Below are 21,168 nucleotides of genomic sequence, written 5' to 3' on the forward strand. Positions count from 1 at the left end.
TTTCCGGGATGGATGCTCTCGCGATCTACCGACCTTCGGCTCTTGCTTCTTAACCTTGAAGTCCTCACAACTCTGCCAAAATGACTGCTCTTAGATTTGTCAAGTCTGTGAGTGATAAATATTGGATATATCTCATCATAGGCCCATTGCTAACATGAATTTCCGCGTAGGTTTGGGAGTCCTTTCGGGCTACCTCGGGTCTAGAGCCTCGGTAAGCTGTATCAGTCCTTTAAGAAGACACAAGCATTGATCGAACTAACACGTATCTTGGTGTAGGCTGTTGAATAATGTGAGTTGCTAGAAAGTTTGCACCCGTGAATAATACCAGAATTGCGCTGATCACTGCATCTAGCTGCGTGTTACTGCGGCCAGACCCGGAACTGTCAACTTTGAATTGGACATCCAGAAGGAACACACAGTAAGTACCTTGGCCTCATTCATGGTGGATATTTAGCGTACTCTTTTCATTTTGCTTTATATTAGCCAATGCTTTGATTATACGAGTTCATCAGCTAATTTTCTTTCATCTCAGAACCGCCTCAATATCCTTCATGGCGGTACTATCGCAAGCATGGGTACTTAGCCGAAGCTCCTATACCTTAAAAACATTGTATCTGACTGAAGTTTCTCTCTAGTTGACCTTGGAGGTTCCTTGGCCGTTGCTTCGCGTGGACTGTTCGCGACTGGTGTGTCCACTGACCTGAATGGTAAGTTGGCTATGTCCTTATGTTGAGCAAGAGCCTCGGGGTCTACATGCAAATAGCTTACAAAATTTCCTACATAGTTACTTATCTCAGCTCTGGTGGCAAGGTCGGTGACAAGATCATGGCGGTAGGTCTCATCAAAGACACTCTATTCGAAACACAATATACTAACGTAAATATAGGAGGTAACCTGCGACAAGTGTATGGCTTCATAATGGCTTTCCGTGTTGGATTCCTGCTAATGATTCATAGTCGGCAAAACTCTCGCTTATACCAACATCAAGTTCACCAACGAGAAGGGCGAGGTCGTCGCTCGAGGAAGCCACACAAAGTAAGTTCCTCGGTTCAACCCCAAATGCTACAAGCGCTCTGACTAACCGGATCCTCCTTACAGATATGTGAGCTTTGCTTGGAAGGACCCTCAGAACATTGTCGAGGAGATCAACAAGCGCCAGTAAGGAGTAGGATAGACGAAGGACCGCAGAATAGAGAATCGAGGGTGTTGAGCAGACCGTTTACGACTCGTCTGGCACCTTGGATGTAATTAGCAAGACCATGTAGTAATGGTACCTTTTCACTGTTGCTGCTTGCCAGAAGTCCCATAAAAGAAAATTTTCGATGTCATCTTTCAGCAGGCTCAAGGGAGCACAGTCGCACCGAGGCCCGGCATTCTGAAGCTAAAAACATTTTACATTGCTGTTACAGATCATGTGACACTACGGTTATGCATATGAATAACTCCAGCTGTCTAAGATGGAGTCGTGTTGGTGTTACTGCTGGTGGGATCTACCATATGGATAGAGTTTCAGGCAAGAAGTTGGGGTCAGAATTCTGACGATATCATTGAGAAAATTTAGTTGAAATTTTTGCAGGCCCCGAACCTTTCAAGGGCAATATCTTGGAAAACGCTTGTTCATACAATATTTTCATCCTGATCCTCATCAACACCAAGCATCTCCTCGTCTTCGTCAGGAGGTAGTTCTTCGCCATTTGCTGTGGAGCCATCGACAGCCATCTCACCATCACCCATAGCCTTGACCTTGGCCTGGGTCATCTCAAAGACATATTGGCCAAGATGCTCAACGCTTTCCATAGGGGTGCCCTCGACCGGAGCGTCCAGCGCTCGGGTGGCAGGGAACATCTCGCCCGGTGCAAGCATCAGCTTATCCGGACGCTGCAAGAGGCGGTCGAATGCGGGCTTAAGTTCATAGCACGACTCGAAGACTTCACGACGACCAAGGATGTACAGACCCAGGCGGGCGCGGGATAATGCGACGGTAAGACGGCGGACGTCACGAAGGTAGCCCACAGTGCGAGTGCGAGTCAAAGAGAGAATCACGTCTAGGGTGATCATGGTTAGTATGAACACTAATTTTCTCGTTGTTCGTCATAAACTTACAGTCATTCTGCTCTCCTTGGTATCTATCCACGGTCGTTACAATCTTAGGCATCCCGAACAAGGGGTTCTTCGCGCAACGGTGGCTCAACACATCACGAATCAAAGCCGTCTGACCAGCATACGTCGCCAAGATCGAGATTTTCCCGGCCGGGTATCCCAAAAGGCGCATATATTGGTAAAGCGCCACAGCATACTCTGCCTCACCCAAGTTCTGAATGAAGTGTGGTGTTGGCTCGCGCTCACCGGTACCCTGATAATCAGGAACATTGATAAACTGGTAGTCGAATTGGAATCCAGCATTGGCTTGATTGAATTCCTCCACGGTCTCCACGGCTGCGAGATCTCCCAGCTCATGGTAGCGCCACCGGAACAGCTCGGCGATGCCTGGCCTGGAACGCCCTTGCTTGTCCAATGTGATCACCGGAACTCCTAGTCGCGCCAATCGCAGGAAAAGACTCTGCTCGAAGTGTGCATATTGACGGAAAGCAATGTTCTGGATGATGGGGGAGTTTTGGAAGTGGTCTCCACAAAGCACAACTCGCTTGAGTGGAAGCTCGCCATTCTTCATGTTCTGAAGAGCAGTAGGAACGAAGCTCTCTATTTCAGTGATCTGCGCGGCTTCTTCCATAACCACGTTGTCGTAGTGGAAGCCCAAATCCGCGATCTCCTGTCTGCGCATTGCCGCATGCGTCGAGGTCATCGCAATGATTCGCGCTTCCTTGATCAGCAGGTAGTTAGCCTTGTCTCGTGGCTGGCGCAGAATCTCAAATGGTCGAATATCCTCAAGCTCAGAGAAGATTCGCTCAATATGCCTCTGGCAACCCGAGGCAACGTCCAAAATAGCTTCCTTAGAAGCTCCTTCGGCAAACAGGGGTTGGGGAGCATCCGAGAAAAACGCATGGAAGGGGAACGAGGATATAATGCCCTCATTTGAGACCTCTTCAACACGGGCATGATCCCAAAATTTCGCCCACGCCGGTTGAACATGGACGGTGTTGAAGTAGCCCGCCGTCTCGCAAGAGTTACCATGGGCACCTTCGGCCTGAATCGATGCTGCAAGACGCATGACTTCCGAAAGGTAATGGTTACGGTTGTCCAGGAATGATTCGACCCGGCCAGACTTGCTATAGTTAGAGTCCGTATCTAACTCTTCCTCGCCGTGGCCTAGACGAAGCAGATGGCGTTCATCGATGTCTAGCACAGTGATCTTCTGGAAGAGCTGGTTAAGCGCTTGATTGCTGTGGGCGATGAGGAGGGTGCGCTCATTGGGGAAGTTATGGTAAAGGTTGTTGATGATTTGGGTTGCAACATCGGTCTTGCCGGTTCCGGGAGGTCCCACGATCACTGTAAGACCTGGCTGTGTACCGGATGCAATTGCTTCTACTTGAGCAGGCGTAAAGCGGACCTTATTGAGCTTGGGTGCATCAACAGGGTAAGGACCTGGATTAGGCGGCTTATACGTGGACACCCGCATGGTGGTGGGTTCTTGCTCGGTCTGTTCGGCTTGCTCTCGGCGGCGCTTCTTCTGAGGAGCAGTAGAAGCGGCACTTGCCTCGCTCTCAACCCACTCGAGAACGTAGGGAGGACCGAAACTGGATGTTTCGGTTCCAGATGGCTCAATGGTCCTGCCAGGGAAGCTCTCAACGAGATGAGGCCAGTCCAGGAAGGTATCTAGGAAATCCACGGATTGGAGTTTGTTTGGCAGTTGCGAGTATTGCGCTCCCCCAGGGTCCCCGTATCCGAGGAAAACATCCTGGAGCCAAGATGGAAGAGTCATGTCTGAAACAATGAGTTTCTGCATGGTTTCAAGAATCGACTTGAAATTATTCTCCCTAGCCTTCCTCCGTGCAACGACGTTGATTAGAGGGTAGATGTCAGGCTTGCCGTGCACTTGACGATCCTTGTCGGCCTTGAATGCGGCAGCATCCAGATTGACAAGCAGCTTCCGTACTCTCGGGCGAGAATTATATCCATTTGTCTGACCAGCAGTTGGCTGGCGCAATGGACGGCCCTGCTCATCGAGAACCTGTACGACCTCCGCTGTGCGAAGGTAGGTCATGCACGGAGTATCTGGAATTTGGTCCCGGATTCCCATCTGTGCAGGAGAGGGGGTCTGAACGGCTAACAGATAAATCACATCGTCAGGGCGAAGAGCATCCCATTCTTTGCGGACGTTATCTGCGAGGCGTCCAACCTCGATTGCGATCTCAGCCCGAACGAAGGCAGGGTTGGGAGAGCCAACCTTAGCCGGGGCAACTTCAACGATGGCAGGTTTGGAGATCGGAATAGCCATTCGAGAGAAACCGTCGAATTTCACATTTCCATCTCGGGTTGCTTTGGGCTGCATGCGCTTGATAACCGATTCCATATCCTTGCGAACCTGGAAGAAGGCCTCCGACCGGTAGAGAAGGAATGAGCGCCAAAGGAAATCCCCGATGCTCAAATATTGGAGGTTCAATTTTGGAATTGCGAGGGGTCTCGATCCGTCATAGGACTCACTTCTCAATAAGGCGGGGTCGTAGAGGCTGTCTTCCGTGGGGATGACGCTTAGCTGAGCGGCCACTTCTTGGAAAGAAGACTTGCGCTCATAGAAGGAAGATAGGGCTTCCAGGTAGAGCTGCCTACCGGGAGTGATGTTTGATGACTTGGGATAGCTTGTGCGGAACCCTAGATGCGAGCATAGCTGCTGGAGCTCTGACTCGTCTAAAGAGGACAGCTGACCTTCCAACTCGGATCGCTGTTCAATCGCGCCCAAATTTGAGAGAGCAAGAATCATCAGCTTCTCCTTGAAGAATTTCATGGCAGTTCTTTGCAGTCGCGCCAGCTCCTGGCAGTGCAGATCATAAACTGCCTGGGGGGAAAGTGCTTCGCCAGAATAATCATCAATTGCAAAGTAAATGAAATGTTTGAGAAGATTGTAAAGGTCACGGAAAAGCGTATTTTCAGGAATGCGGTAGAGCTGCGACAAGCGAATGACGGGCAAGAGGTTCAAGTCCTTCAGTAGCGTGTTCACGTACCGCCGAGTCGGCAACTGGCTTAGAAGGTCGACCAGCAATTCCATGAAGCGCTCGCAGTAGAGCAAGTTCTCTGCTTGCTCCTTCTCGGGTCCGCTCAGCTTCTGCAAGAAAACAAGCAGCATGGTATACAGCCATGACCGCTCGAACCGCATCCTGGCCTTGACAGCATCGTCTCCCGCGTCGTATCGCTTACCCGCGGCCCTCCAAGCCTTCTTCAATGTTGGCGACTTGGAGATTACGTGCTCCCTGGCCTCATCGCTGGCTAGATTGTGCCATATCGAGATTGAAATGAGCGGGGCGCATTCTTTTCGGATCAGGACGTTTTCGAGAGATTGGAAGGCACCGATTATAAATGAGACAATTGACATGCGAGACTGGGTAGGCAGTGAGGGGTCAATGCTCATGGACAGGATTCGATGGAATAGGCTCGAGAAATCATCGGCGCGATCAGAGAAAATGTCTGCATACTTTAGTTACCCAACACGACCCATGACTCTAACCCCGATAGTTGTCGCGTTGACTCACCCCATATCGGAAGATGTTCGCGATACTTGACGCTGACAACCAAGGAAATCAAGAGAACGTGATGATTCGAGGCATCTTCGGTGTACGTCGGCCATAGGAATCTGCAAGCGAGACTAATTAACCCTGCGGAAATGCAGAAACAATGACACTTGGGGAGAAACGAACTTTTCCAGGACATTCAAGTTCTCCAATATCAAGAGCGAGCGATTGGTAAAGCCCTCCGCTTCCAACGGATCCCATAATTGCTGTTTGATCACCTCGGGCTTGACCTTGCGCACCTTCTTTGCGTCCGACCAGTGCGCCTGGGCTAGCTTCACCCAAGGGTTGTCCTCGCGGAAATCCACCACAGTTGGCCGAGACTCCAGACTCTGCGCCATCACAGCACTTGCCCCTAATCCTGAAAGACTGGGGTTGGTCGAGGGCGTGGTGTGGATCTGCGCACGTCGGGAACTTCCAAGTGAAGCTTGGGCTGGCTGGTCAATTGAGATCATCCTGCCAAAAACTTAGTCAGCCATACAACCGGATCACCGCTTAACTCACCGCCTCGATGCCTGAGAAAGATCATCAGATACTCAGATCAGATACTCAGATTGAGAAACTTGGCTTTTGAATATCTTTCTGCTGATAAAATATCTGGTAATTAATTTTATATTTTATAATGCCTGAGAGTAGCATAAGGCCGTCATGACACATCCTCACTCAATTATGGTGGAAAGCATAGTTCTGTCCAAGTTCATTTTCTGCCACCCGCACCTGACCTACCTGTCCACTTACTAAGCCACATGCCGCAGCTGCCTCGGGGGAGCTTTTTCCCAAAGTCTTGGCACTCCTCTCCGCCGAGCCGCAAACCAACCGTCACCCCGTGATTTCTTCTGTTTTCCTTTTATCTCCTCACAGCTCCTTGCAACCTCAATTGTTGCTCATCTCTCTCCTTTCGCCTCTGAAAGATGGCGGCCACCGAACTTGAGGCGGTGCGCCTCTACAAGGAGGTCGTCGACCGGCTTCTGGAACGCGCAGCTGAAGTCAAGCCTGATTCTCACATCGAACCACCATTGACCGAAGGGACCCTAGGCGAGCCAATCTGGCAAGTCCCTGTCGAAAAGCAGGATATTATCAAGGGACTCAACTTACAGACTCAATTCGCCGCTGTGGAGATTGCATTTCGCGAGAAATTCTATCGCATCCTGGTAGGAGCGCCCGCAGTACACAAAAGCCTCGCACATGGTTGACATGAATACTAATTATTCCTTCAAATCCACAGGCATCAACCTCGATCCAAGACCCTTCTTTCATTCATATCTGGAACCTACTTGATATCGTCTCTATCTTTTCCGACAACGGTTAGTCGCCTCCGGCTACGCGAGAGTCTACAAGCAGCCTTCCTAACACGCCTCGCAGAACAATGTGAACCCGGTCTGATATTTTGGCTGATTGAAGAGCTTCTGGACAGCCAAACAATTGATGGCTGTCGAAAGGTCTTTGATTACTTGGAGTCGCGCCGCGAGCGCAATATCAAGGTATGCTCCTGGTTCCTCGACCTAGATGCGGGTCGACCAGTGACTTATCTTTACCTAGAAACATTTCAAACAGAAGAGCCTCGTCATCTTAAGATCTTGTAACGAACTTCTCCGCCGACTATCCCGGGCCGAAGATACGGTGTTCTGCGGTCGAGTCTTCATCTTCCTATTCCAGAGCTTCCCACTTGGGGACAAGAGTTCTGTCAACCTCCGGGGCGAATTCCACACCGAAAATGTTACTACCTACGACGATGTCTCCAGGGCATCTGCTCAAAATGACGAAGACACAATCATGGCCGATGGCAACGAGGGAGATTCTCCCACCGAGGTTCCAACAGACGGTACAATGCAGCCTGAGGGATCGTCACAGGTTCCAAAGGTGGTTGTCACGGCAGATAAAACGACGAAAGGACGGAAAGGCGACAACAAGAAGGAAAATGTTGACCTGGACGCTCTTTATCCAGTGTTTTGGAGTTTACAAGCCTACTTCTCCGCCCCAAGCAAGATGTTCGACTCGCCGCGATTCGCCGACTTCAAGGCTGGCCTTGACGCGACGCTCTCTGCATTCAAAAATATCAACACTGAACTCGAGAATCCGAGCGGCTCGCGCTCGTCTGATGAAGCCCGAAAGACCCACAAGCGCAAGCGTGTTACTGATGATGCTGAAATTGGAACGAGTTTCAACCCGAAATACCTCACCAGCAGGGACCTGTTTGATCTCGAAGTGAGTGACACAGCCTTTAGACGACACGTTCTAGTACAAGCTCTCATTCTCATCGATTTCATGTTGTCTCTCGCGCCAAACGCCAAGGCTCGATTGGCCGACGCAACAAACAAGTCTGTCCTGTACGGCTTTGTCCTCAATGAAGAGCATGCTAAATGGGCTACTGATATGAGAAAGAGCATTGAGGGATACTTACGTCAGGGTGATGGTGGGAATTTCTACTTCCGGATGGTCGATACCGTATTGTCCAGGGATAAGAATTGGGTGCGCTGGAAGGCTGAAGGATGCCCACCGATCGAGCGGGCGGCAGTCTCAGTGCCAGATTACATGCAGGCACGAGAGCATGCAACCAAAGCCTACGCCAACAAGCGACTTCGTCCCTCTCCAATGGGATCTTTGGATCTCAAGTTCTTGTCCGATAGCGAAGCATTGGCCAACATCGAGCGGCTGAAGGAATCAGGCAGGGTTGCTGTACCCTCCGGGGAATCTCTGATGATGGGTATCATGGACGACGAGATGGATTTGGGTATTGCCCAGACCACGGACGACAAAGATATTGCAGAAAAGGCCAAGTCAAGCAAGATTTGGCGCCTCCTCCGCTTGTCAGTAAAGACAAAGCTTGCCAGGTTCGACAAATTCAAAGATGGGGAAAACGTCAACGCTCTATTCGAGAGCCCGGATGCACCGACGGGGACCCCTCAGCCCACTGAAGGCACGGAGAGCACTAGTCAGCCACCCGAGGACGGGGCTGGCCAAGACACCACTACAAAGCAGACCTCTTTCGTTGGCGACGGTGCACAAGACGAAGTGATCAAGGACATCCCTGTCGCCAACGAGAGCCAAGACGTCACCGACAACTCTCAACCAGACGTGTCCCAACCAGAAGCAAAGCCCGAACCGGGATCACTTGCACCCCCGGAGGAAAATACGAATGATGCGCCAAACCCATTGGCTTCTAGCGCAGCTTCCCGAGATAATCTCACAGAGGAGACAGCGGCAACCTGAGAAGCTGGCGCGTTATTCTGCGGACGCGAAGGCCTGGGGCTGGACGCTTTTCTGCTTTGACCTCCCCCTACATTGCTACTGCGGAGCGATACCTGCAACAGGTATCGCTTTGCGGCGTCTGGCTAGCCTCCGATCAGCCACATCCACCTATCCGGGTCGCTTATGGACAAGCCTCTTATGCATCAATATCACAACGAAAATGCAAGACTTGCGACCGCATCGTGGAACCACAGAGGGCGGCTTTTGCAACCTGCACGATGATCGCTCCTTCGTATCTCATTTTTTTCCAATAGCACATGCTTAGTACGGAGCCTAGTGAGCATGTCCGCGTCATTTGTCGCCTATTGTCCTCCGCAGGATTCTTTGATTCATTGAAAACTTCGAAGAAGGGACCCTCTTGCATACAAGACTGAAAAACACCGCGGCGATCTTATCCATCGCGGAAACCTTTTGCGGTGAAAGATCGGCTTTTTCTTCTATATCGCGCAACTTACATCATGAGGTCCAGAGACCGAAGTGGCTCAAAGTCAAGGCTAACTCTTGGCTTAACGGATGATTTGTGGGTGCGTCGATCAGAAGCCAATCCGGCGAACTCTGCGTGGCTGTACCTGCATGAGTCCGATTCAGCACTGCCGGGAGAATGTCTCTGATTTGGAGCCCTAGCAAGGCAGTGAAGGACCGTTGGGCTCGGGTAATTGACGTTGATCTACCGAAACGGAGGAAGGCCACGTTGTTGCCTTGTGGGACAAGGAAACCCCTGGTAGTCATCCATGGGATTTCACCCTAGCCAGCAGCAGTAGTGGTTGGTTTGCGATGGGGCGCTTCTGATGTTCTACTCGCTACTGTACCAACGTGGGGGACTAGGGAAATTCTCTAACTGATCGGCAACTCTATTACACTTGAATGAGAGGTTCCTGCATGACATGCAGTCATCAAACATGACTAAAATCCACGTAGCGGTCGTAATGAAGGAAGAAAGCATTTTCCCTCGAATTATCCCTTTTGACCGTATTATTCTTGACCCTTCAAAGGATCCCTATACCCCCTGATTCCACCGCCTCCACTTGCTCTGTCTTCCCTCGACTTCGCTAACTACACCCCCGTGTCTCTACTCTAGAAACTTCTTGTGCCTCGGTAACTTCAACAGTTTACCCCTGGAAAGAGAAAAATAAAATCAAAAGGGGTACAAACCCAAAGTACGATAGAGGTTCATGTCACGAAGAAACAATCAGATGACAATATTAGGGCGCTCGCACCGTCCCAGCCATGTTTCACATCCTCGCCAGGGCCAGGAATAAGATTCGACGGCAGCAGCGTTAGAGGATTTGAGGACCTGTGCAGAGATTAGCGGGATAGTGAAGTGGACTCGCCGTTGTTTTGATTGTATTTTTTGCCCCCGCAGGTCAGAAAAGCTTCGAGGATTATAGCATCAGGGGAGAGACATAGTCACGGAGGCTAGAAGGAATTTCTCCGTCGGGAGTAAGGAATAAAGTACTACGGAGTAGAGTCTTCGTGTAGGAACCAATACGAGGTCCGAGACCACGTTATCTACGTGGACTGGATGAGGTTTCACTACTACGGAGTATATACAGTACAGAGTACAGTACATACGGAGTACATAGGAAGACTATCAGCCTCCGTCTTCCGTGCGAGCCGGGCCATGCGGCGGGTGTTCGCAGCTTTGGATTGTTCTCGAAAAAAAAAGGACGCACTGATCACATAGGGGCATCAGATAGCTCCCAGTCGCTGGGTCGGAGAGTTGCGAGCTCCACTAGTGGAGATAAAGGTCGGCGCTATCCAGGAGATGGAAGGAGACTCATTGGTGGTTATTGGTGTTGAAGAAAGGGAGAGAGGAAGGAAAGAATGGAAGTGCATATCCCCTGAGGCGTAACCCCCGTAAAATTGACTTTCCTTCAGCGACAGGATGGTTCTTCGCAGTCATGTCAGTGCGGGCAAGGAGCTATGGGTTATACTCCATACCTAGGATAGTTTCCATGCTCCATTATTGATAAGGACTCGTTGACTCGGCTTTTCTGAGCTAACTAACTAACTAATTAACTAATCAACTAGCGGATGCTAATCATTGTTCCGTTTCTTTTTGGGTTCTTTTTCTTGTTTCTTCCCACGCTCTCCCCGATCTGGGAAGCGCGAAGCACTGGCCAAGTGTAAGTGTGTCTTGGAACTATACGCGAACGAACGTTCTCTGAAGGAAATCAATGATTCAGTAATGCGATGCGAAGAACGGGCTCTCCGTCGCTAACAACCGCACATGATTCAGTCATATTGATCAAATCAACCCGGTGAATCCGAATGTTTAGTTTTTGCAGGTCTTCCTCGCAACGAATTCCCAGTTAAGATGTACGGGCGACCCGAGCCGTGGAAAGCGAGGGTGTCAACCGAGTTTCAATTGATGAAAAGCCGCCCCGCCCCGAAACGGCACCAGAGAATTGGAACTTGCTGACTTTGTATGCCGTCTGCAATAGGCTCCATAAGTCCCATAGGTCCCATAGATACAGAAAGTCAGGGACAGGCACATGTGTATTGTAGAAGGATATACTTCAGATTTCGGAAATATACTCCGTCCATACCTGATTTGTTTCGAGAAACAAGGCGGATTGCGAAGTACCATTTAGGTATATATTTCTGCGTACTGTAATCCCATACCGAAGGAGCGGCCGCTAACTTAGCTCTTTAGCAGAATGCAACGTCCTGACTGTAATCTTAAATTTTTGATCGAGGTTCGTTCACTAAGCAAACAACACTACACATGGAACATCGCTACGAGTACGGAGGAAAGCCCATTCATCATTCTATGCAAGTCGAGGTATTCGATCTGCAGGGCCTTTTTCTCATCGGCCCATTTTGCCGAAACGTGCACAAAGGAGGGGCGCATTGGTACCCGCCAGCCTGAGCCAGCCAGTTCTTTTTCTTTTCTTTTTTTTTTCTCTGTTCCTTCAGGCTTTGGAGAACCTCCACACACCAAGGAGGGGACGTGCCAAAGGATAAAGAATCCCCAGCCAAGCGATCGGCTTGCGTCACCTCCCGCTCCCCTGTGACGATGACGACGTGCATGATCAGTGGGATCGTGGTTCCATTAGTGGCATCACGAAATGAAGGAGGGCCCCAGTGCGGCCTTGGCAGCGCGCGAAGCCGAGATTAAAGTTGCACGCGATTCAAGATGACCTAACGTCGTTAGCTACTAGTTAACTAGTACCATGCTAACCGCATACATACTACTGGATGTAAGTACTGCTATACGGAGTACACTTGCAGTAAATGAACAACCACCTTAGCTAGCCACCGAACGGACTTGTCCGCGCGGATTAGAACGCGATCGAAGCTCGCGATCGGGTTCCCCGCAACGGTCGTTCCAGAATAATACGCCCAGGCACCACTATCCTAGTGTTCACGGTAGCATAGAGCACGGAGGGACTCTTCGATAAGTGAATAGTGGATTTGGCTGAAGGCAAATGCGCCATAGTTGACGCCCTGCTACTTAGTTCCTAATTGCCAAACTCAGCGTCCGAGTGCCTTTTGCGCTGGCCTCCTTTAAACACTGAACAACAAAAAACCAACTCCTGCAGGGACAAGGCTGTTTAGGCGATCAACGCTTAAAACGATTCGTCAGCCTCAACATAACCGAGTTTCCAATGAGTTTCCAATGCCCAGTTTTCTCGCCCCCAGAGCCAAGACTTGTAACGGTGCCCACGTCATGCCCCCGATAGGAGCAAACCGATCGGACACGCGCAAGGCCCGACACTAACGTTAGTCTCAGCGATCGCCCATCTTTTCGGCCGTAGGTTTGAGCTCTGCGTGATATGATTCGGGATCGTAGCTTAACGGTTCCGAGTTTTCTCCCCTGTCCGAAACCCGTGCGAGGAAGAGGATCCAACGCTGAGGCCCCCTGGTGGATATTGTGGCCCCCCAGTCTAGCCCTCGATGGAGTTTAGGGGGATGACTGGAGACTGGAGACTAAGACTGGAGACCTGGTCCCCACGCTACTGACACATTGGAGGACTTTCGATCAAGGCTTCGAATCATTATGTCCTGTGTCGTTCGTATCCGTAGTCGTACATACTTCACATTCTAAAACACCAATGAGGCTGGTATATCGAGGTCGTCCCCCACTGAGCTCGGTTGGTCATGGTTCATAGATGAAGAAAGGGGCAAGCTAAAACCCCATGAATGTCATTTTACTTTTAGTCTTATTATGTAGTTGTCTTACAGCATTAACTAGTGCTTTGCGGGGCTATAGGCGAGAAAAATATATTGCTTACCTTACAATCAAATATTTCTTCAAATTCAGGATACATACATATTAAGTAGATATTAATTTACTGTTTATTCGCTACATTATGGAGTACTCTACTCTTTCTAGAAGAATTAAGAAAAATAACTAAATCAACGGCCATAGTCCGCGGTTAAGAGTAGCTGAGCTGTGGCACTGCCGTGACCTCATCTATGGTCCGCCCGAGGAGAGATTTCTACCTTTCTTCAGAACCACCACAGATTCACGGAGTAGTGTATGCAATCCATAAGTTCAATTTTGGTTCTCCCCGCGGGAATTCTGAACACATAGTCCAAATATTTGGTCATGGCGATCAACAGCCTATGGTGTAATAAGAAAGGGACAAAAAGCCTGGGTTTATCCAAACCTAACAACCGCTGCTCCACTTCACCTTTTACCGCAGTATCGCCGCACAAATCAGTGTTGAGCAAAGACTGTTCCTGCAACCAACAGAACGTGTTTATGTAGGAGAAAGGAAAGGCGTAAAAGGCCCAGAAAGTGACTCTATAGGCCCACCTTATTCTTCAACTTTTAGACTCGTCGCATTTTTCAGTCAATTTTTTTCCCATTTCACATTTTTGCACCTAGCGGGCCCTATACAGTGTCCACGGAGAGATTCAATGCTAAACCTGAACCACCACCGCGAGAACCGCCAATTGATCCATAACGTAAATAATTTATCATAACTGCTAAAAAATAATGCATAACCTCGGTGTTTGCAAATTGCAATTGATCACAAGGACGCCTGAGCAGGACTGCTTCATTTCCAGGCTGCGACCTGGGTTGTTTCATAGATTGCCATGTGGAGATTTCCAGGAGCTCTGGCTTTCCTCCTCCTGGTGGGGAATTCCAATCGCCCTTGAGACGGCTACGGATGGTTAACTCTTCTCAAGCCTCGTGAAAGTATGAAATGTGTGTCGTGACAAGTCTGGTTGACGGGCCCATCCTTCAATTTTTCTATTGGGATTTTTCTACAATTTGTCGTTGGGATTGTTCCCTTGATCGCGCATGGTCCGCCGTGTGGCCATGGTCTAGACTATTTTCCCGATCAGGGCTAGGCATCTTGTTCCCCTGCTTCAGGGGAGAGAGGATTGAAGAATTGATTATTATAGGTAGCTATGCTGAATATGATCATGCTTATCGTACTTTATACAAGAACGGATATGGTCGCCGTAGGAGGCTCTTGACGGATTGTATTTCTCCGTTCTCTCTCTACGGCCAATCTCCTGCTCTGTATTTGATATTCTCTCAGTACCAAGTCCATTATTCAATTATTCGTTGATTCATAGAAGTTTTCTTGTTTTATTTTGGATTTTTTTCCTTTTCATTTTTTTCCCATCCTTATTCCTCTTCAAGGTCCAATTGTTCGCATGGTTCAGTAGATTTGGTGGTCCTTTCAGCCGCCCTAGCCCCCCGTCGCCAGTTTCAGGGCTCATCGGCTAACACTAATTGGGACTTTTACTAATCTGATTGGAGACTACATTGATGGGATCGCGGGGTTTGATGATCCGGAATGTTCCTGCCTCAATCTCAACCTTCTAATCGCATTTTCTATTGTTTAAATTTTTATTCAAATTTTTCATAGAGGGGGTTTTTTTCTCTCCCTAGTCCAACCACTCCGTTGGTATCGAGACTCCACATGAATCCTGCGGTTCCAATGCACCACCCTCAGGTACAGCACTGCGAAAAGGCCACCGATTTCATATTGTGGACTCGTGGCGGGCAGCGTGCTGAGTGGCTAATCAATTATATTGATCGTTGGCCCCCGAGGGGTCCGGCGGCTTTAGGCCGGCCGCTTATGGAGCCCAGCACGCTAGCAAACCCGACAGGTCTTCCACATGGTGGCCGACTGTTGACCAACGGCCCAACGCACAGCAAATTGCGCATAAGTGTAGAGAACCAGGGTCTTTTCTGGACGCCCTGATACGTCCCCTTCCTCTTCTTGCCCCCCCCCCTCCTGATCCCAAAATCCAAAGCCCTCCGGCTCTGGCGGTTGGCTGGCGGACTAGTTGGCCCATGCAGCAATCGATATCTGGCGTTTTGGCCACACTTCAACTGGTCCGCCAGATCCGCCAGGCGCTCCACGTTCGGAGAATTTTTTTAATGAATGACCCTTGACCCTCCGGGCTGTGAACGCATTGTCTTGAAGTCTTAGCTCCTGGACTTCTCTCCGGCTTCTTTTTTTTTTTTTCCCTTTTACTAGAGGTAGGCCCACTATGTGGGTACCTGATACCGGAGGCCCGTCTCATGGCTCACAGTGTGTCACCCCCGGCTGGGTTGATTTCCAGAGCTTGTTATGGATTCAAGTCCAGTTCTCTGGCTCCGGTTTCCACAGTGCCTTCAAGCGTGGATTACTCCTTTTGTTTTTATTTTTTTTATCTTATTTTTTTCAGCTCGGGTTGAACCGCGATTCGCCACAGACCCGTCTTCCTTTCCATCGTTAGAGACCAGTCCTGGCCAGAGCGTGGTTATACTCCGATGAGAAGCCCTGTATTCTGTGCACGCCATACATTGCTCTTTTTTCTGTCTAATCGTGGCTTCTGTGGCTACCCCGTGTTTTTTTTTTCTCTCAGGAGCCAAGAGTCCAATCAATCTCCAGTCAACTCATACTGACTAACATAGTCTTCAAGGTTAGGTACGTGCAGCCTTGCATCGCGGACCCGATGCCCAGATGTGGAACACCGAGATCTCGGGGCTGCAAATCCTTCCTGAGATGTTCAACATCACAGTTTAGCATATTCTGGGACAGTCTCTAGGCTGTTTCTGATTATACTCGGAGGAATTCGAAATGAGCAATTCGGATCTCGCTTCTGATCCTATCCTCTGACTGGAGAATGTTTTACTGTCGGACCCGGGGTGATGCCCGCCTGCACTCCACCAGAAAGAGAATCCTTTGCCTTCATAGATCACTTCAATGCTGATCATTGCCAAGCAGATGGTCGTGTGCTGATGCCATGTCCAGCCCAGCGCGTCCAGTGAGCCTCGTCATACATGCAGCAAGTTTTCCTGCTTCTCACGCCGATTTTGGAGAGGTGGCCTGCACAATTTGAAGGGAAGCTTTCTTCTTATACGCCTTTTGGGCGTCTGGCCAGCCTACTTATCTTCTTTGCATCTGTATAACAAAGTTTATGAAATCCGATCTTTGGGGTGGTCCGTTCACTAGCCTTGTCGGGAACAGTCCTTGCTAAGATTTGACTTTTTAACGTTCAAACTTTTGCATTTCCAAAGTTTCACCCCTTCTACGATCGTCTTGACCGTTAGAGATCGCCGGGCACATAATTTACGCAATACTTGCTCGGCACAGGCTAGTTCCAGCTGGATGAAAAGACTATATGGAAGTTTCAGAACCAGAGATAGAGATTTTCTTCATGGAAGAATATGCAACTCGTAGATAGGACAATACTTTGACTACTTGTCCTTATCGTAGTTTCGTTTTTGTTGTATTCAACGGTCATATACCACAAGATTATTATTTACTTTTATACGCTGTCTCCGTTCTGTAGACTTCCCAATTGGACCCATCCCGTCTTTTCGGTGGCCAACTTTGATTCCCTAGTGGACCCTTTGGGGCAGTTACTTGCGGGCGTCCGTTTAATATCTCAACCGACAGCATTTTGCTATTTCCACTACCACCGTGGTGACCTCGCTTGGGAGGGACTTCCTTTTCCTTCTGCTTTGGCCTCGTCATTGCTTGGCCGTGTTTGGTCTTGTCTGGTCTCATCTGGTCTCCCATTTACATTCCATCGTGCCCCTCCGAGTGGTCCATCCGTGTCTAAAGGTTCCAGTATCTGTCCTAGGAGATCTCCGGCCGATCCTGGTGACCCAGTTACCAGCTCTTGACCCAGGTACATCCCACTGGGCTGTCTCCATAATTGTGGGTGGGTTCCCTCGTGTCTGGCTATTGCCGAGCTGCGTAACGATCAGCATCAGCAATAAGGTGTAAAGGTGGTGAGAACGATCTAAGATCCAAGCCCAGAAAGTCAACCCAGAGGGCTTAAAGGGATTAAAGAGCTTGTGTGGCGGTTGTGTCCCGCTTTCTTCCACTTGGGCCTCGACGGTTGCTACTCGAGACGGAGAGTTTTTGAGTGCTGGCGAACTGACTACGCTTCGACTTGTTAGCCTGGTGCACTTGACTACTGCAACTACTGCAACTGCAATCCTCGACACGTTCAAGTGATCAGTGATCTGGCGCCTACTGCAACATCGAGTTCTCTTCTGGCTTGATTTCTCCTATCGTGGATCTCCGAGGTCCCTACTGGACTAAATACCCCCTCTCTTCAAAAGAGCGGCTTTACGTTTGATTTGACTTCACCCTTTATTCCGTTTAATTGCTTTTATTGCACCAGGAACCCTGAGCCTGTTGCGCAAGCGCCCCCGGCACTTTGATCAGACCCACCGCCGTCTCATCTCGGGGAAAAGAGCGCTTTAGTATTGTTGTCCCTTTTTTTTTCTTCCGTTCTTCTCTTGTCTGTTTCGCGTCGTGGTGGTTTGGGCGTGTTTGGGTTCTCTTTCGTCTAGCCATATCATCAAGAACCGTGGGCTTGGATCTTATCTTGTCTTGAGTTGTCTTGCTGTGAGACTTCAGAACCAGATTCCATCCGGTCGAGGAGGACCTATTGAACTACCTTACCATGTCCATCGGTGGCCCTTGTCTCTGGGCTCCTTCTTTGTCCTCGCCAGTCGCCTCGCCACTGTCTGCTGTCACATCCCACCTATCCGCAGTAGCTCGTCACGGAGAGCGGGTTTCTTCGACGCCACGGATAGCCTCCCCGCTGTTGATTCTGCCTAAAGATCGAGAGATTACATCTCGGAGTACATCGTCGTCGGTTGAGATGCAACGGACTGGCGTTACGGCTGAGAATGCCTTGCCCACTCCGGTGTCAATTCCGGGGACCATGGCGGGGACCGGATCGTATCGTGAGGGAGAAATCCCATCGCGAGAGGCAGTCAACCAAAGACCGGGAGGGGGAAGAGAAGACTTGTTGCCCCGAATGAAGCTGGAAATTCCTGGCGGAGGCAATACAAACTATGCGATGTCGCAGCCGCTGGTTGGATACGGTCGCTCTGGCGAGACGACGGGCACCTCCCAGTCGGTTATTGATGCAAATGACGATCACGACAGGGAGTCGACGATTAGCCCTTCCGATGAAAGGGGCGAGGTTATTGGAGATGATGAAAGCAATCGATCGCCTTCGTTAGAGAAGAAAAAGATGAAGAGGTTTCGGTAAGGACGGTCGAGACAGACCTGATCAAGCCAGGTACATCAACAGAACATTAACCTTCATTCTCCAGGCTTACGCACAATCAGACTCGCTTTTTGATGAGTGAGTTCACTCGTCAAGCGCACCCAGACGCTGCTCATCGGGAGCGTTTGTCGAGAGAAATCCCCGGCTTGACGCCACGTCAGGTTCAAGTGTGGTTCCAGAACAGGTAGGGCTCTCAACTGTATCATTCCAGGCCCACGGCACATTTCCTAACCATCTGCTACTCACTGTAGGAGAGCTAAGCTCAAGCGTTTGACTACAAATGATCGTGAAAGAATGCTGAAGTCGCGAGCCCTCCCGGACGACTTCGATACGACGAAAGTCCTGCGTACGCCGTTTGAAAGCAAATCTACAGGTCCGACGCCAGTGGCATCGCCGCATGATTACGGAGCGCCGAACCCGGATTTCGCGTCTCTCAGAGCACTTCGCACGGATTGCTTCCAGCGGCCAAATGAGGACGACTACCTCGTCTCACCCCTCAGTTCTGCGTCTACCGCAGGAACGTACATGTCTTCTGCTGGACGGAGTGACGGACTACCCAGCTCTGGGATGATGTTTGGCCGACCAGCAGCATCTGCTTCCATGTCCGATCTGCATAGAACGATTCGGAACGACTACTCCATTACCAGGTCTAGCAGCCTGTCAGATGCGTCGTCTCACCCTCCATCCTTCCATCATAGTATGCAAATGCACAACCGATTCGCCCCGTCCTCGAATCCTTCTGGTCTGCCATATATGCGGCAACCACACATGGAATACGGTGTTCCTCGTCACCCAGGTGCAATGGTAGCCCCTTACGATCAGCACCAGCCATTTGAGGGCTCCGTGTCCCCAACTGAATCCCAGGGTGCGCCAATGACTTATGAAATGAGCAATATCAGTTGGTTCCCACCGTCTGCCTCAATTCTGCAGACAATAATCCTAACCTTATCTTGAAACTAGGCTCGCAACCGCAAAGTTATCAGCCGCAGCTTGCAATGTCCACTTCAAAAGACTACAGCGCTCTGGGTATGGGCGCTCAGCTCTCCTCGCACGGAAGACCCCTATCGACTCTGCAGTCTGTGCCTGTCTCCGCTCCGCAAGAATATAGACCCTACTCGTACGGCAACCCTTCAGCGCCTATGGGTACCATGCCCTACACTCAATCAAACGCCTCCACCATAAGCCTCCCTCCTTCCTTTGCCCCGACCGAGTCCACCTCGGCCTCGCAGGACCAGATGCCGCAGAATCAGCAAGGCCTGGAGTCTCTCCGAACCAAGTTCGGCAACCACCCCTTCAACTACGCGAGCTATATTCAACAATAGATGCATCGCGCGGCAGGACCATATAAAAGCAACATACTCTGGAAGTTTTCTCTTCAAGCTGGTCTGGGTATCCCCACTCTTCTTTCCCTTTCCCTTTTCTGTCTTTTGATTTTCATTTCCTATTCTCCGGGTTTCTTTTTCTCAAGCCGTTTGGTACGGCATACAAGTATAACAGTGTGTTTTAATCCTAATGCTTCTACAGCCAATTTCCTATCTTGTTCTCTTCTCATCCTTGTTGTTTACCTATCATTTTTTTCATTCTTTCCATTATTGTCTGACCTTTTCATCTATCATTGCGTTGGGTTCTTATTGCATTTTTTTTTCTTGGGCGGGTTACCTCAGATTGCAAGCAAGTCTGTTTCTTCACTTCTGTTCTGCTTTTTCTGTGTTTTATTTACGGGTTCATTTTGGAGGCTTAGTACCTCCATTTTACCCTTTTGAACTTTAGCGTTGATTCACTTCTCGCATTAGCGAAAGCTGGTCTAATGTTAATCGTTGTCGTCAATACGTTTGTTCTCCTACGAGATGTATGGTCGTGATGTATATGCTGCATAAATGAGGTCTGATAGGCAATATATATCTCCAATGCGAATTGCTTCGCTCCCTGTAGGCTGAACTCATTAAGGTTCCTGTAATGTAAGCTTCAGTAGCATTGATGTTTTGTTACCCCTACGGGCGATCTCATCAAGTGGATACTAATTTCTGGCCTTCAACTAGGATCTTCTACCCTAGGGTTAGGATTACAATGGATAGCGCAAACTGTTTGTACTGGAGTGCCATGACCCCGCGCCCTAACGAGCCGATAAGCGGGAAACTTATCTGCCCCACTACTAGGAAAGTGGATGAGTGTCGATCCGGCATCAGTGCTCAAGCCTCAAGACGATCATCTATGGGTCTAGAAAATGAGCAACAGCGAAGAAAAAAAATTGAAAAACAGAGGTTAACCCGGATTCTATCCAACTAGTGGTTTTTTGAGTGACATTGTTCAGAGTTCCTCCGCCAAGTTTCAACTTGATGTGCCGTTATCCATATCACGAGGACCTAGGACAATATACGTAACACATTTCCTATGTCATGCAGGGCTTTCTTATCTTAGAAGGGGAGATTGGGCCGGAAGATTCGTAGGATGAACATGATGGAGGGAAGGAGTCCATGATAAGAAGATCAGCGATGTTCAAAACGTGGTGGAAGTCTCTGATTCTGGTAACCACAACCTGCAGTCTGCTTTCACTCGCCGTCTTTTCTACAATTGGATACCATATAAGTAGCATGTACCGCCCCCGAAATGGGATAGGCTCTCGTGGTACCTCCAACATACACTGTGGTACTCCGGCATCTGAAGCCAAGTCATTGGTCTGCGAACTTGACCTCGTTTCCAATAACTGGACCCTAAAAGCAATGCGCCGATTCTGATACAACGA

The 21,168-nt window shown here is 49.6% G+C and overlaps 4 protein-coding genes across 4 annotated transcripts; 3 read left to right on the top strand and 1 right to left on the bottom strand.

Moving 5' to 3' along the window:
- Nucleotides 1-80: 80 nt before the first annotated feature.
- Nucleotides 81-1,162, top strand: N7496_000468 (PaaI family thioesterase; the record flags this gene model as incomplete). The annotated part of the gene is made up of 10 exons (XM_056693399.1): nucleotides 81-107; nucleotides 171-211; nucleotides 277-289; nucleotides 353-418; nucleotides 533-575; nucleotides 636-707; nucleotides 785-831; nucleotides 887-905; nucleotides 957-1,035; nucleotides 1,099-1,162. The coding sequence occupies 10 exons, from the start codon at nucleotides 81-83 to the stop codon at nucleotides 1,160-1,162; spliced, it is 471 nt and encodes a 156-aa protein (XP_056560128.1).
- A 455-nt stretch (nucleotides 1,163-1,617) lies between these two features.
- On the bottom strand, nucleotides 1,618-6,429 carry N7496_000469 (RNA helicase aquarius; the record flags this gene model as incomplete). Its single annotated transcript, XM_056693400.1, has 6 exons — nucleotides 1,618-2,045; nucleotides 2,104-5,580; nucleotides 5,646-5,746; nucleotides 5,811-6,118; nucleotides 6,186-6,196; nucleotides 6,420-6,429. The coding sequence occupies 6 exons, from the start codon at nucleotides 6,427-6,429 to the stop codon at nucleotides 1,618-1,620; spliced, it is 4,335 nt and encodes a 1,444-aa protein (XP_056560129.1).
- A 163-nt stretch (nucleotides 6,430-6,592) lies between these two features.
- On the top strand, nucleotides 6,593-8,891 carry N7496_000470 (THO complex subunit THO1/HPR1; the record flags this gene model as incomplete). Its single annotated transcript, XM_056693401.1, has 4 exons — nucleotides 6,593-6,832; nucleotides 6,907-6,985; nucleotides 7,044-7,162; nucleotides 7,221-8,891. 4 exons carry the CDS (start codon nucleotides 6,593-6,595, stop codon nucleotides 8,889-8,891), a joined length of 2,109 nt encoding a protein of 702 aa, XP_056560130.1.
- Nucleotides 8,892-17,810: 8,919 nt separating this feature from the next.
- N7496_000471 (homeobox domain-containing protein) lies at nucleotides 17,811-19,747 on the top strand (the record flags this gene model as incomplete). Its single annotated transcript, XM_056693402.1, has 4 exons — nucleotides 17,811-18,403; nucleotides 18,472-18,609; nucleotides 18,677-19,323; nucleotides 19,386-19,747. The coding sequence occupies 4 exons, from the start codon at nucleotides 17,811-17,813 to the stop codon at nucleotides 19,745-19,747; spliced, it is 1,740 nt and encodes a 579-aa protein (XP_056560131.1).
- Between the last annotated feature and the right edge of the window lie 1,421 nt (nucleotides 19,748-21,168).

Source organism: Penicillium cataractarum (genome assembly GCF_028827025.1).
Source record: "Penicillium cataractarum strain IBT 29864 chromosome Unknown utg000001l, whole genome shotgun sequence".
NCBI classification, from domain to species: Eukaryota; Fungi; Ascomycota; class Eurotiomycetes; order Eurotiales; family Aspergillaceae; genus Penicillium; species Penicillium cataractarum.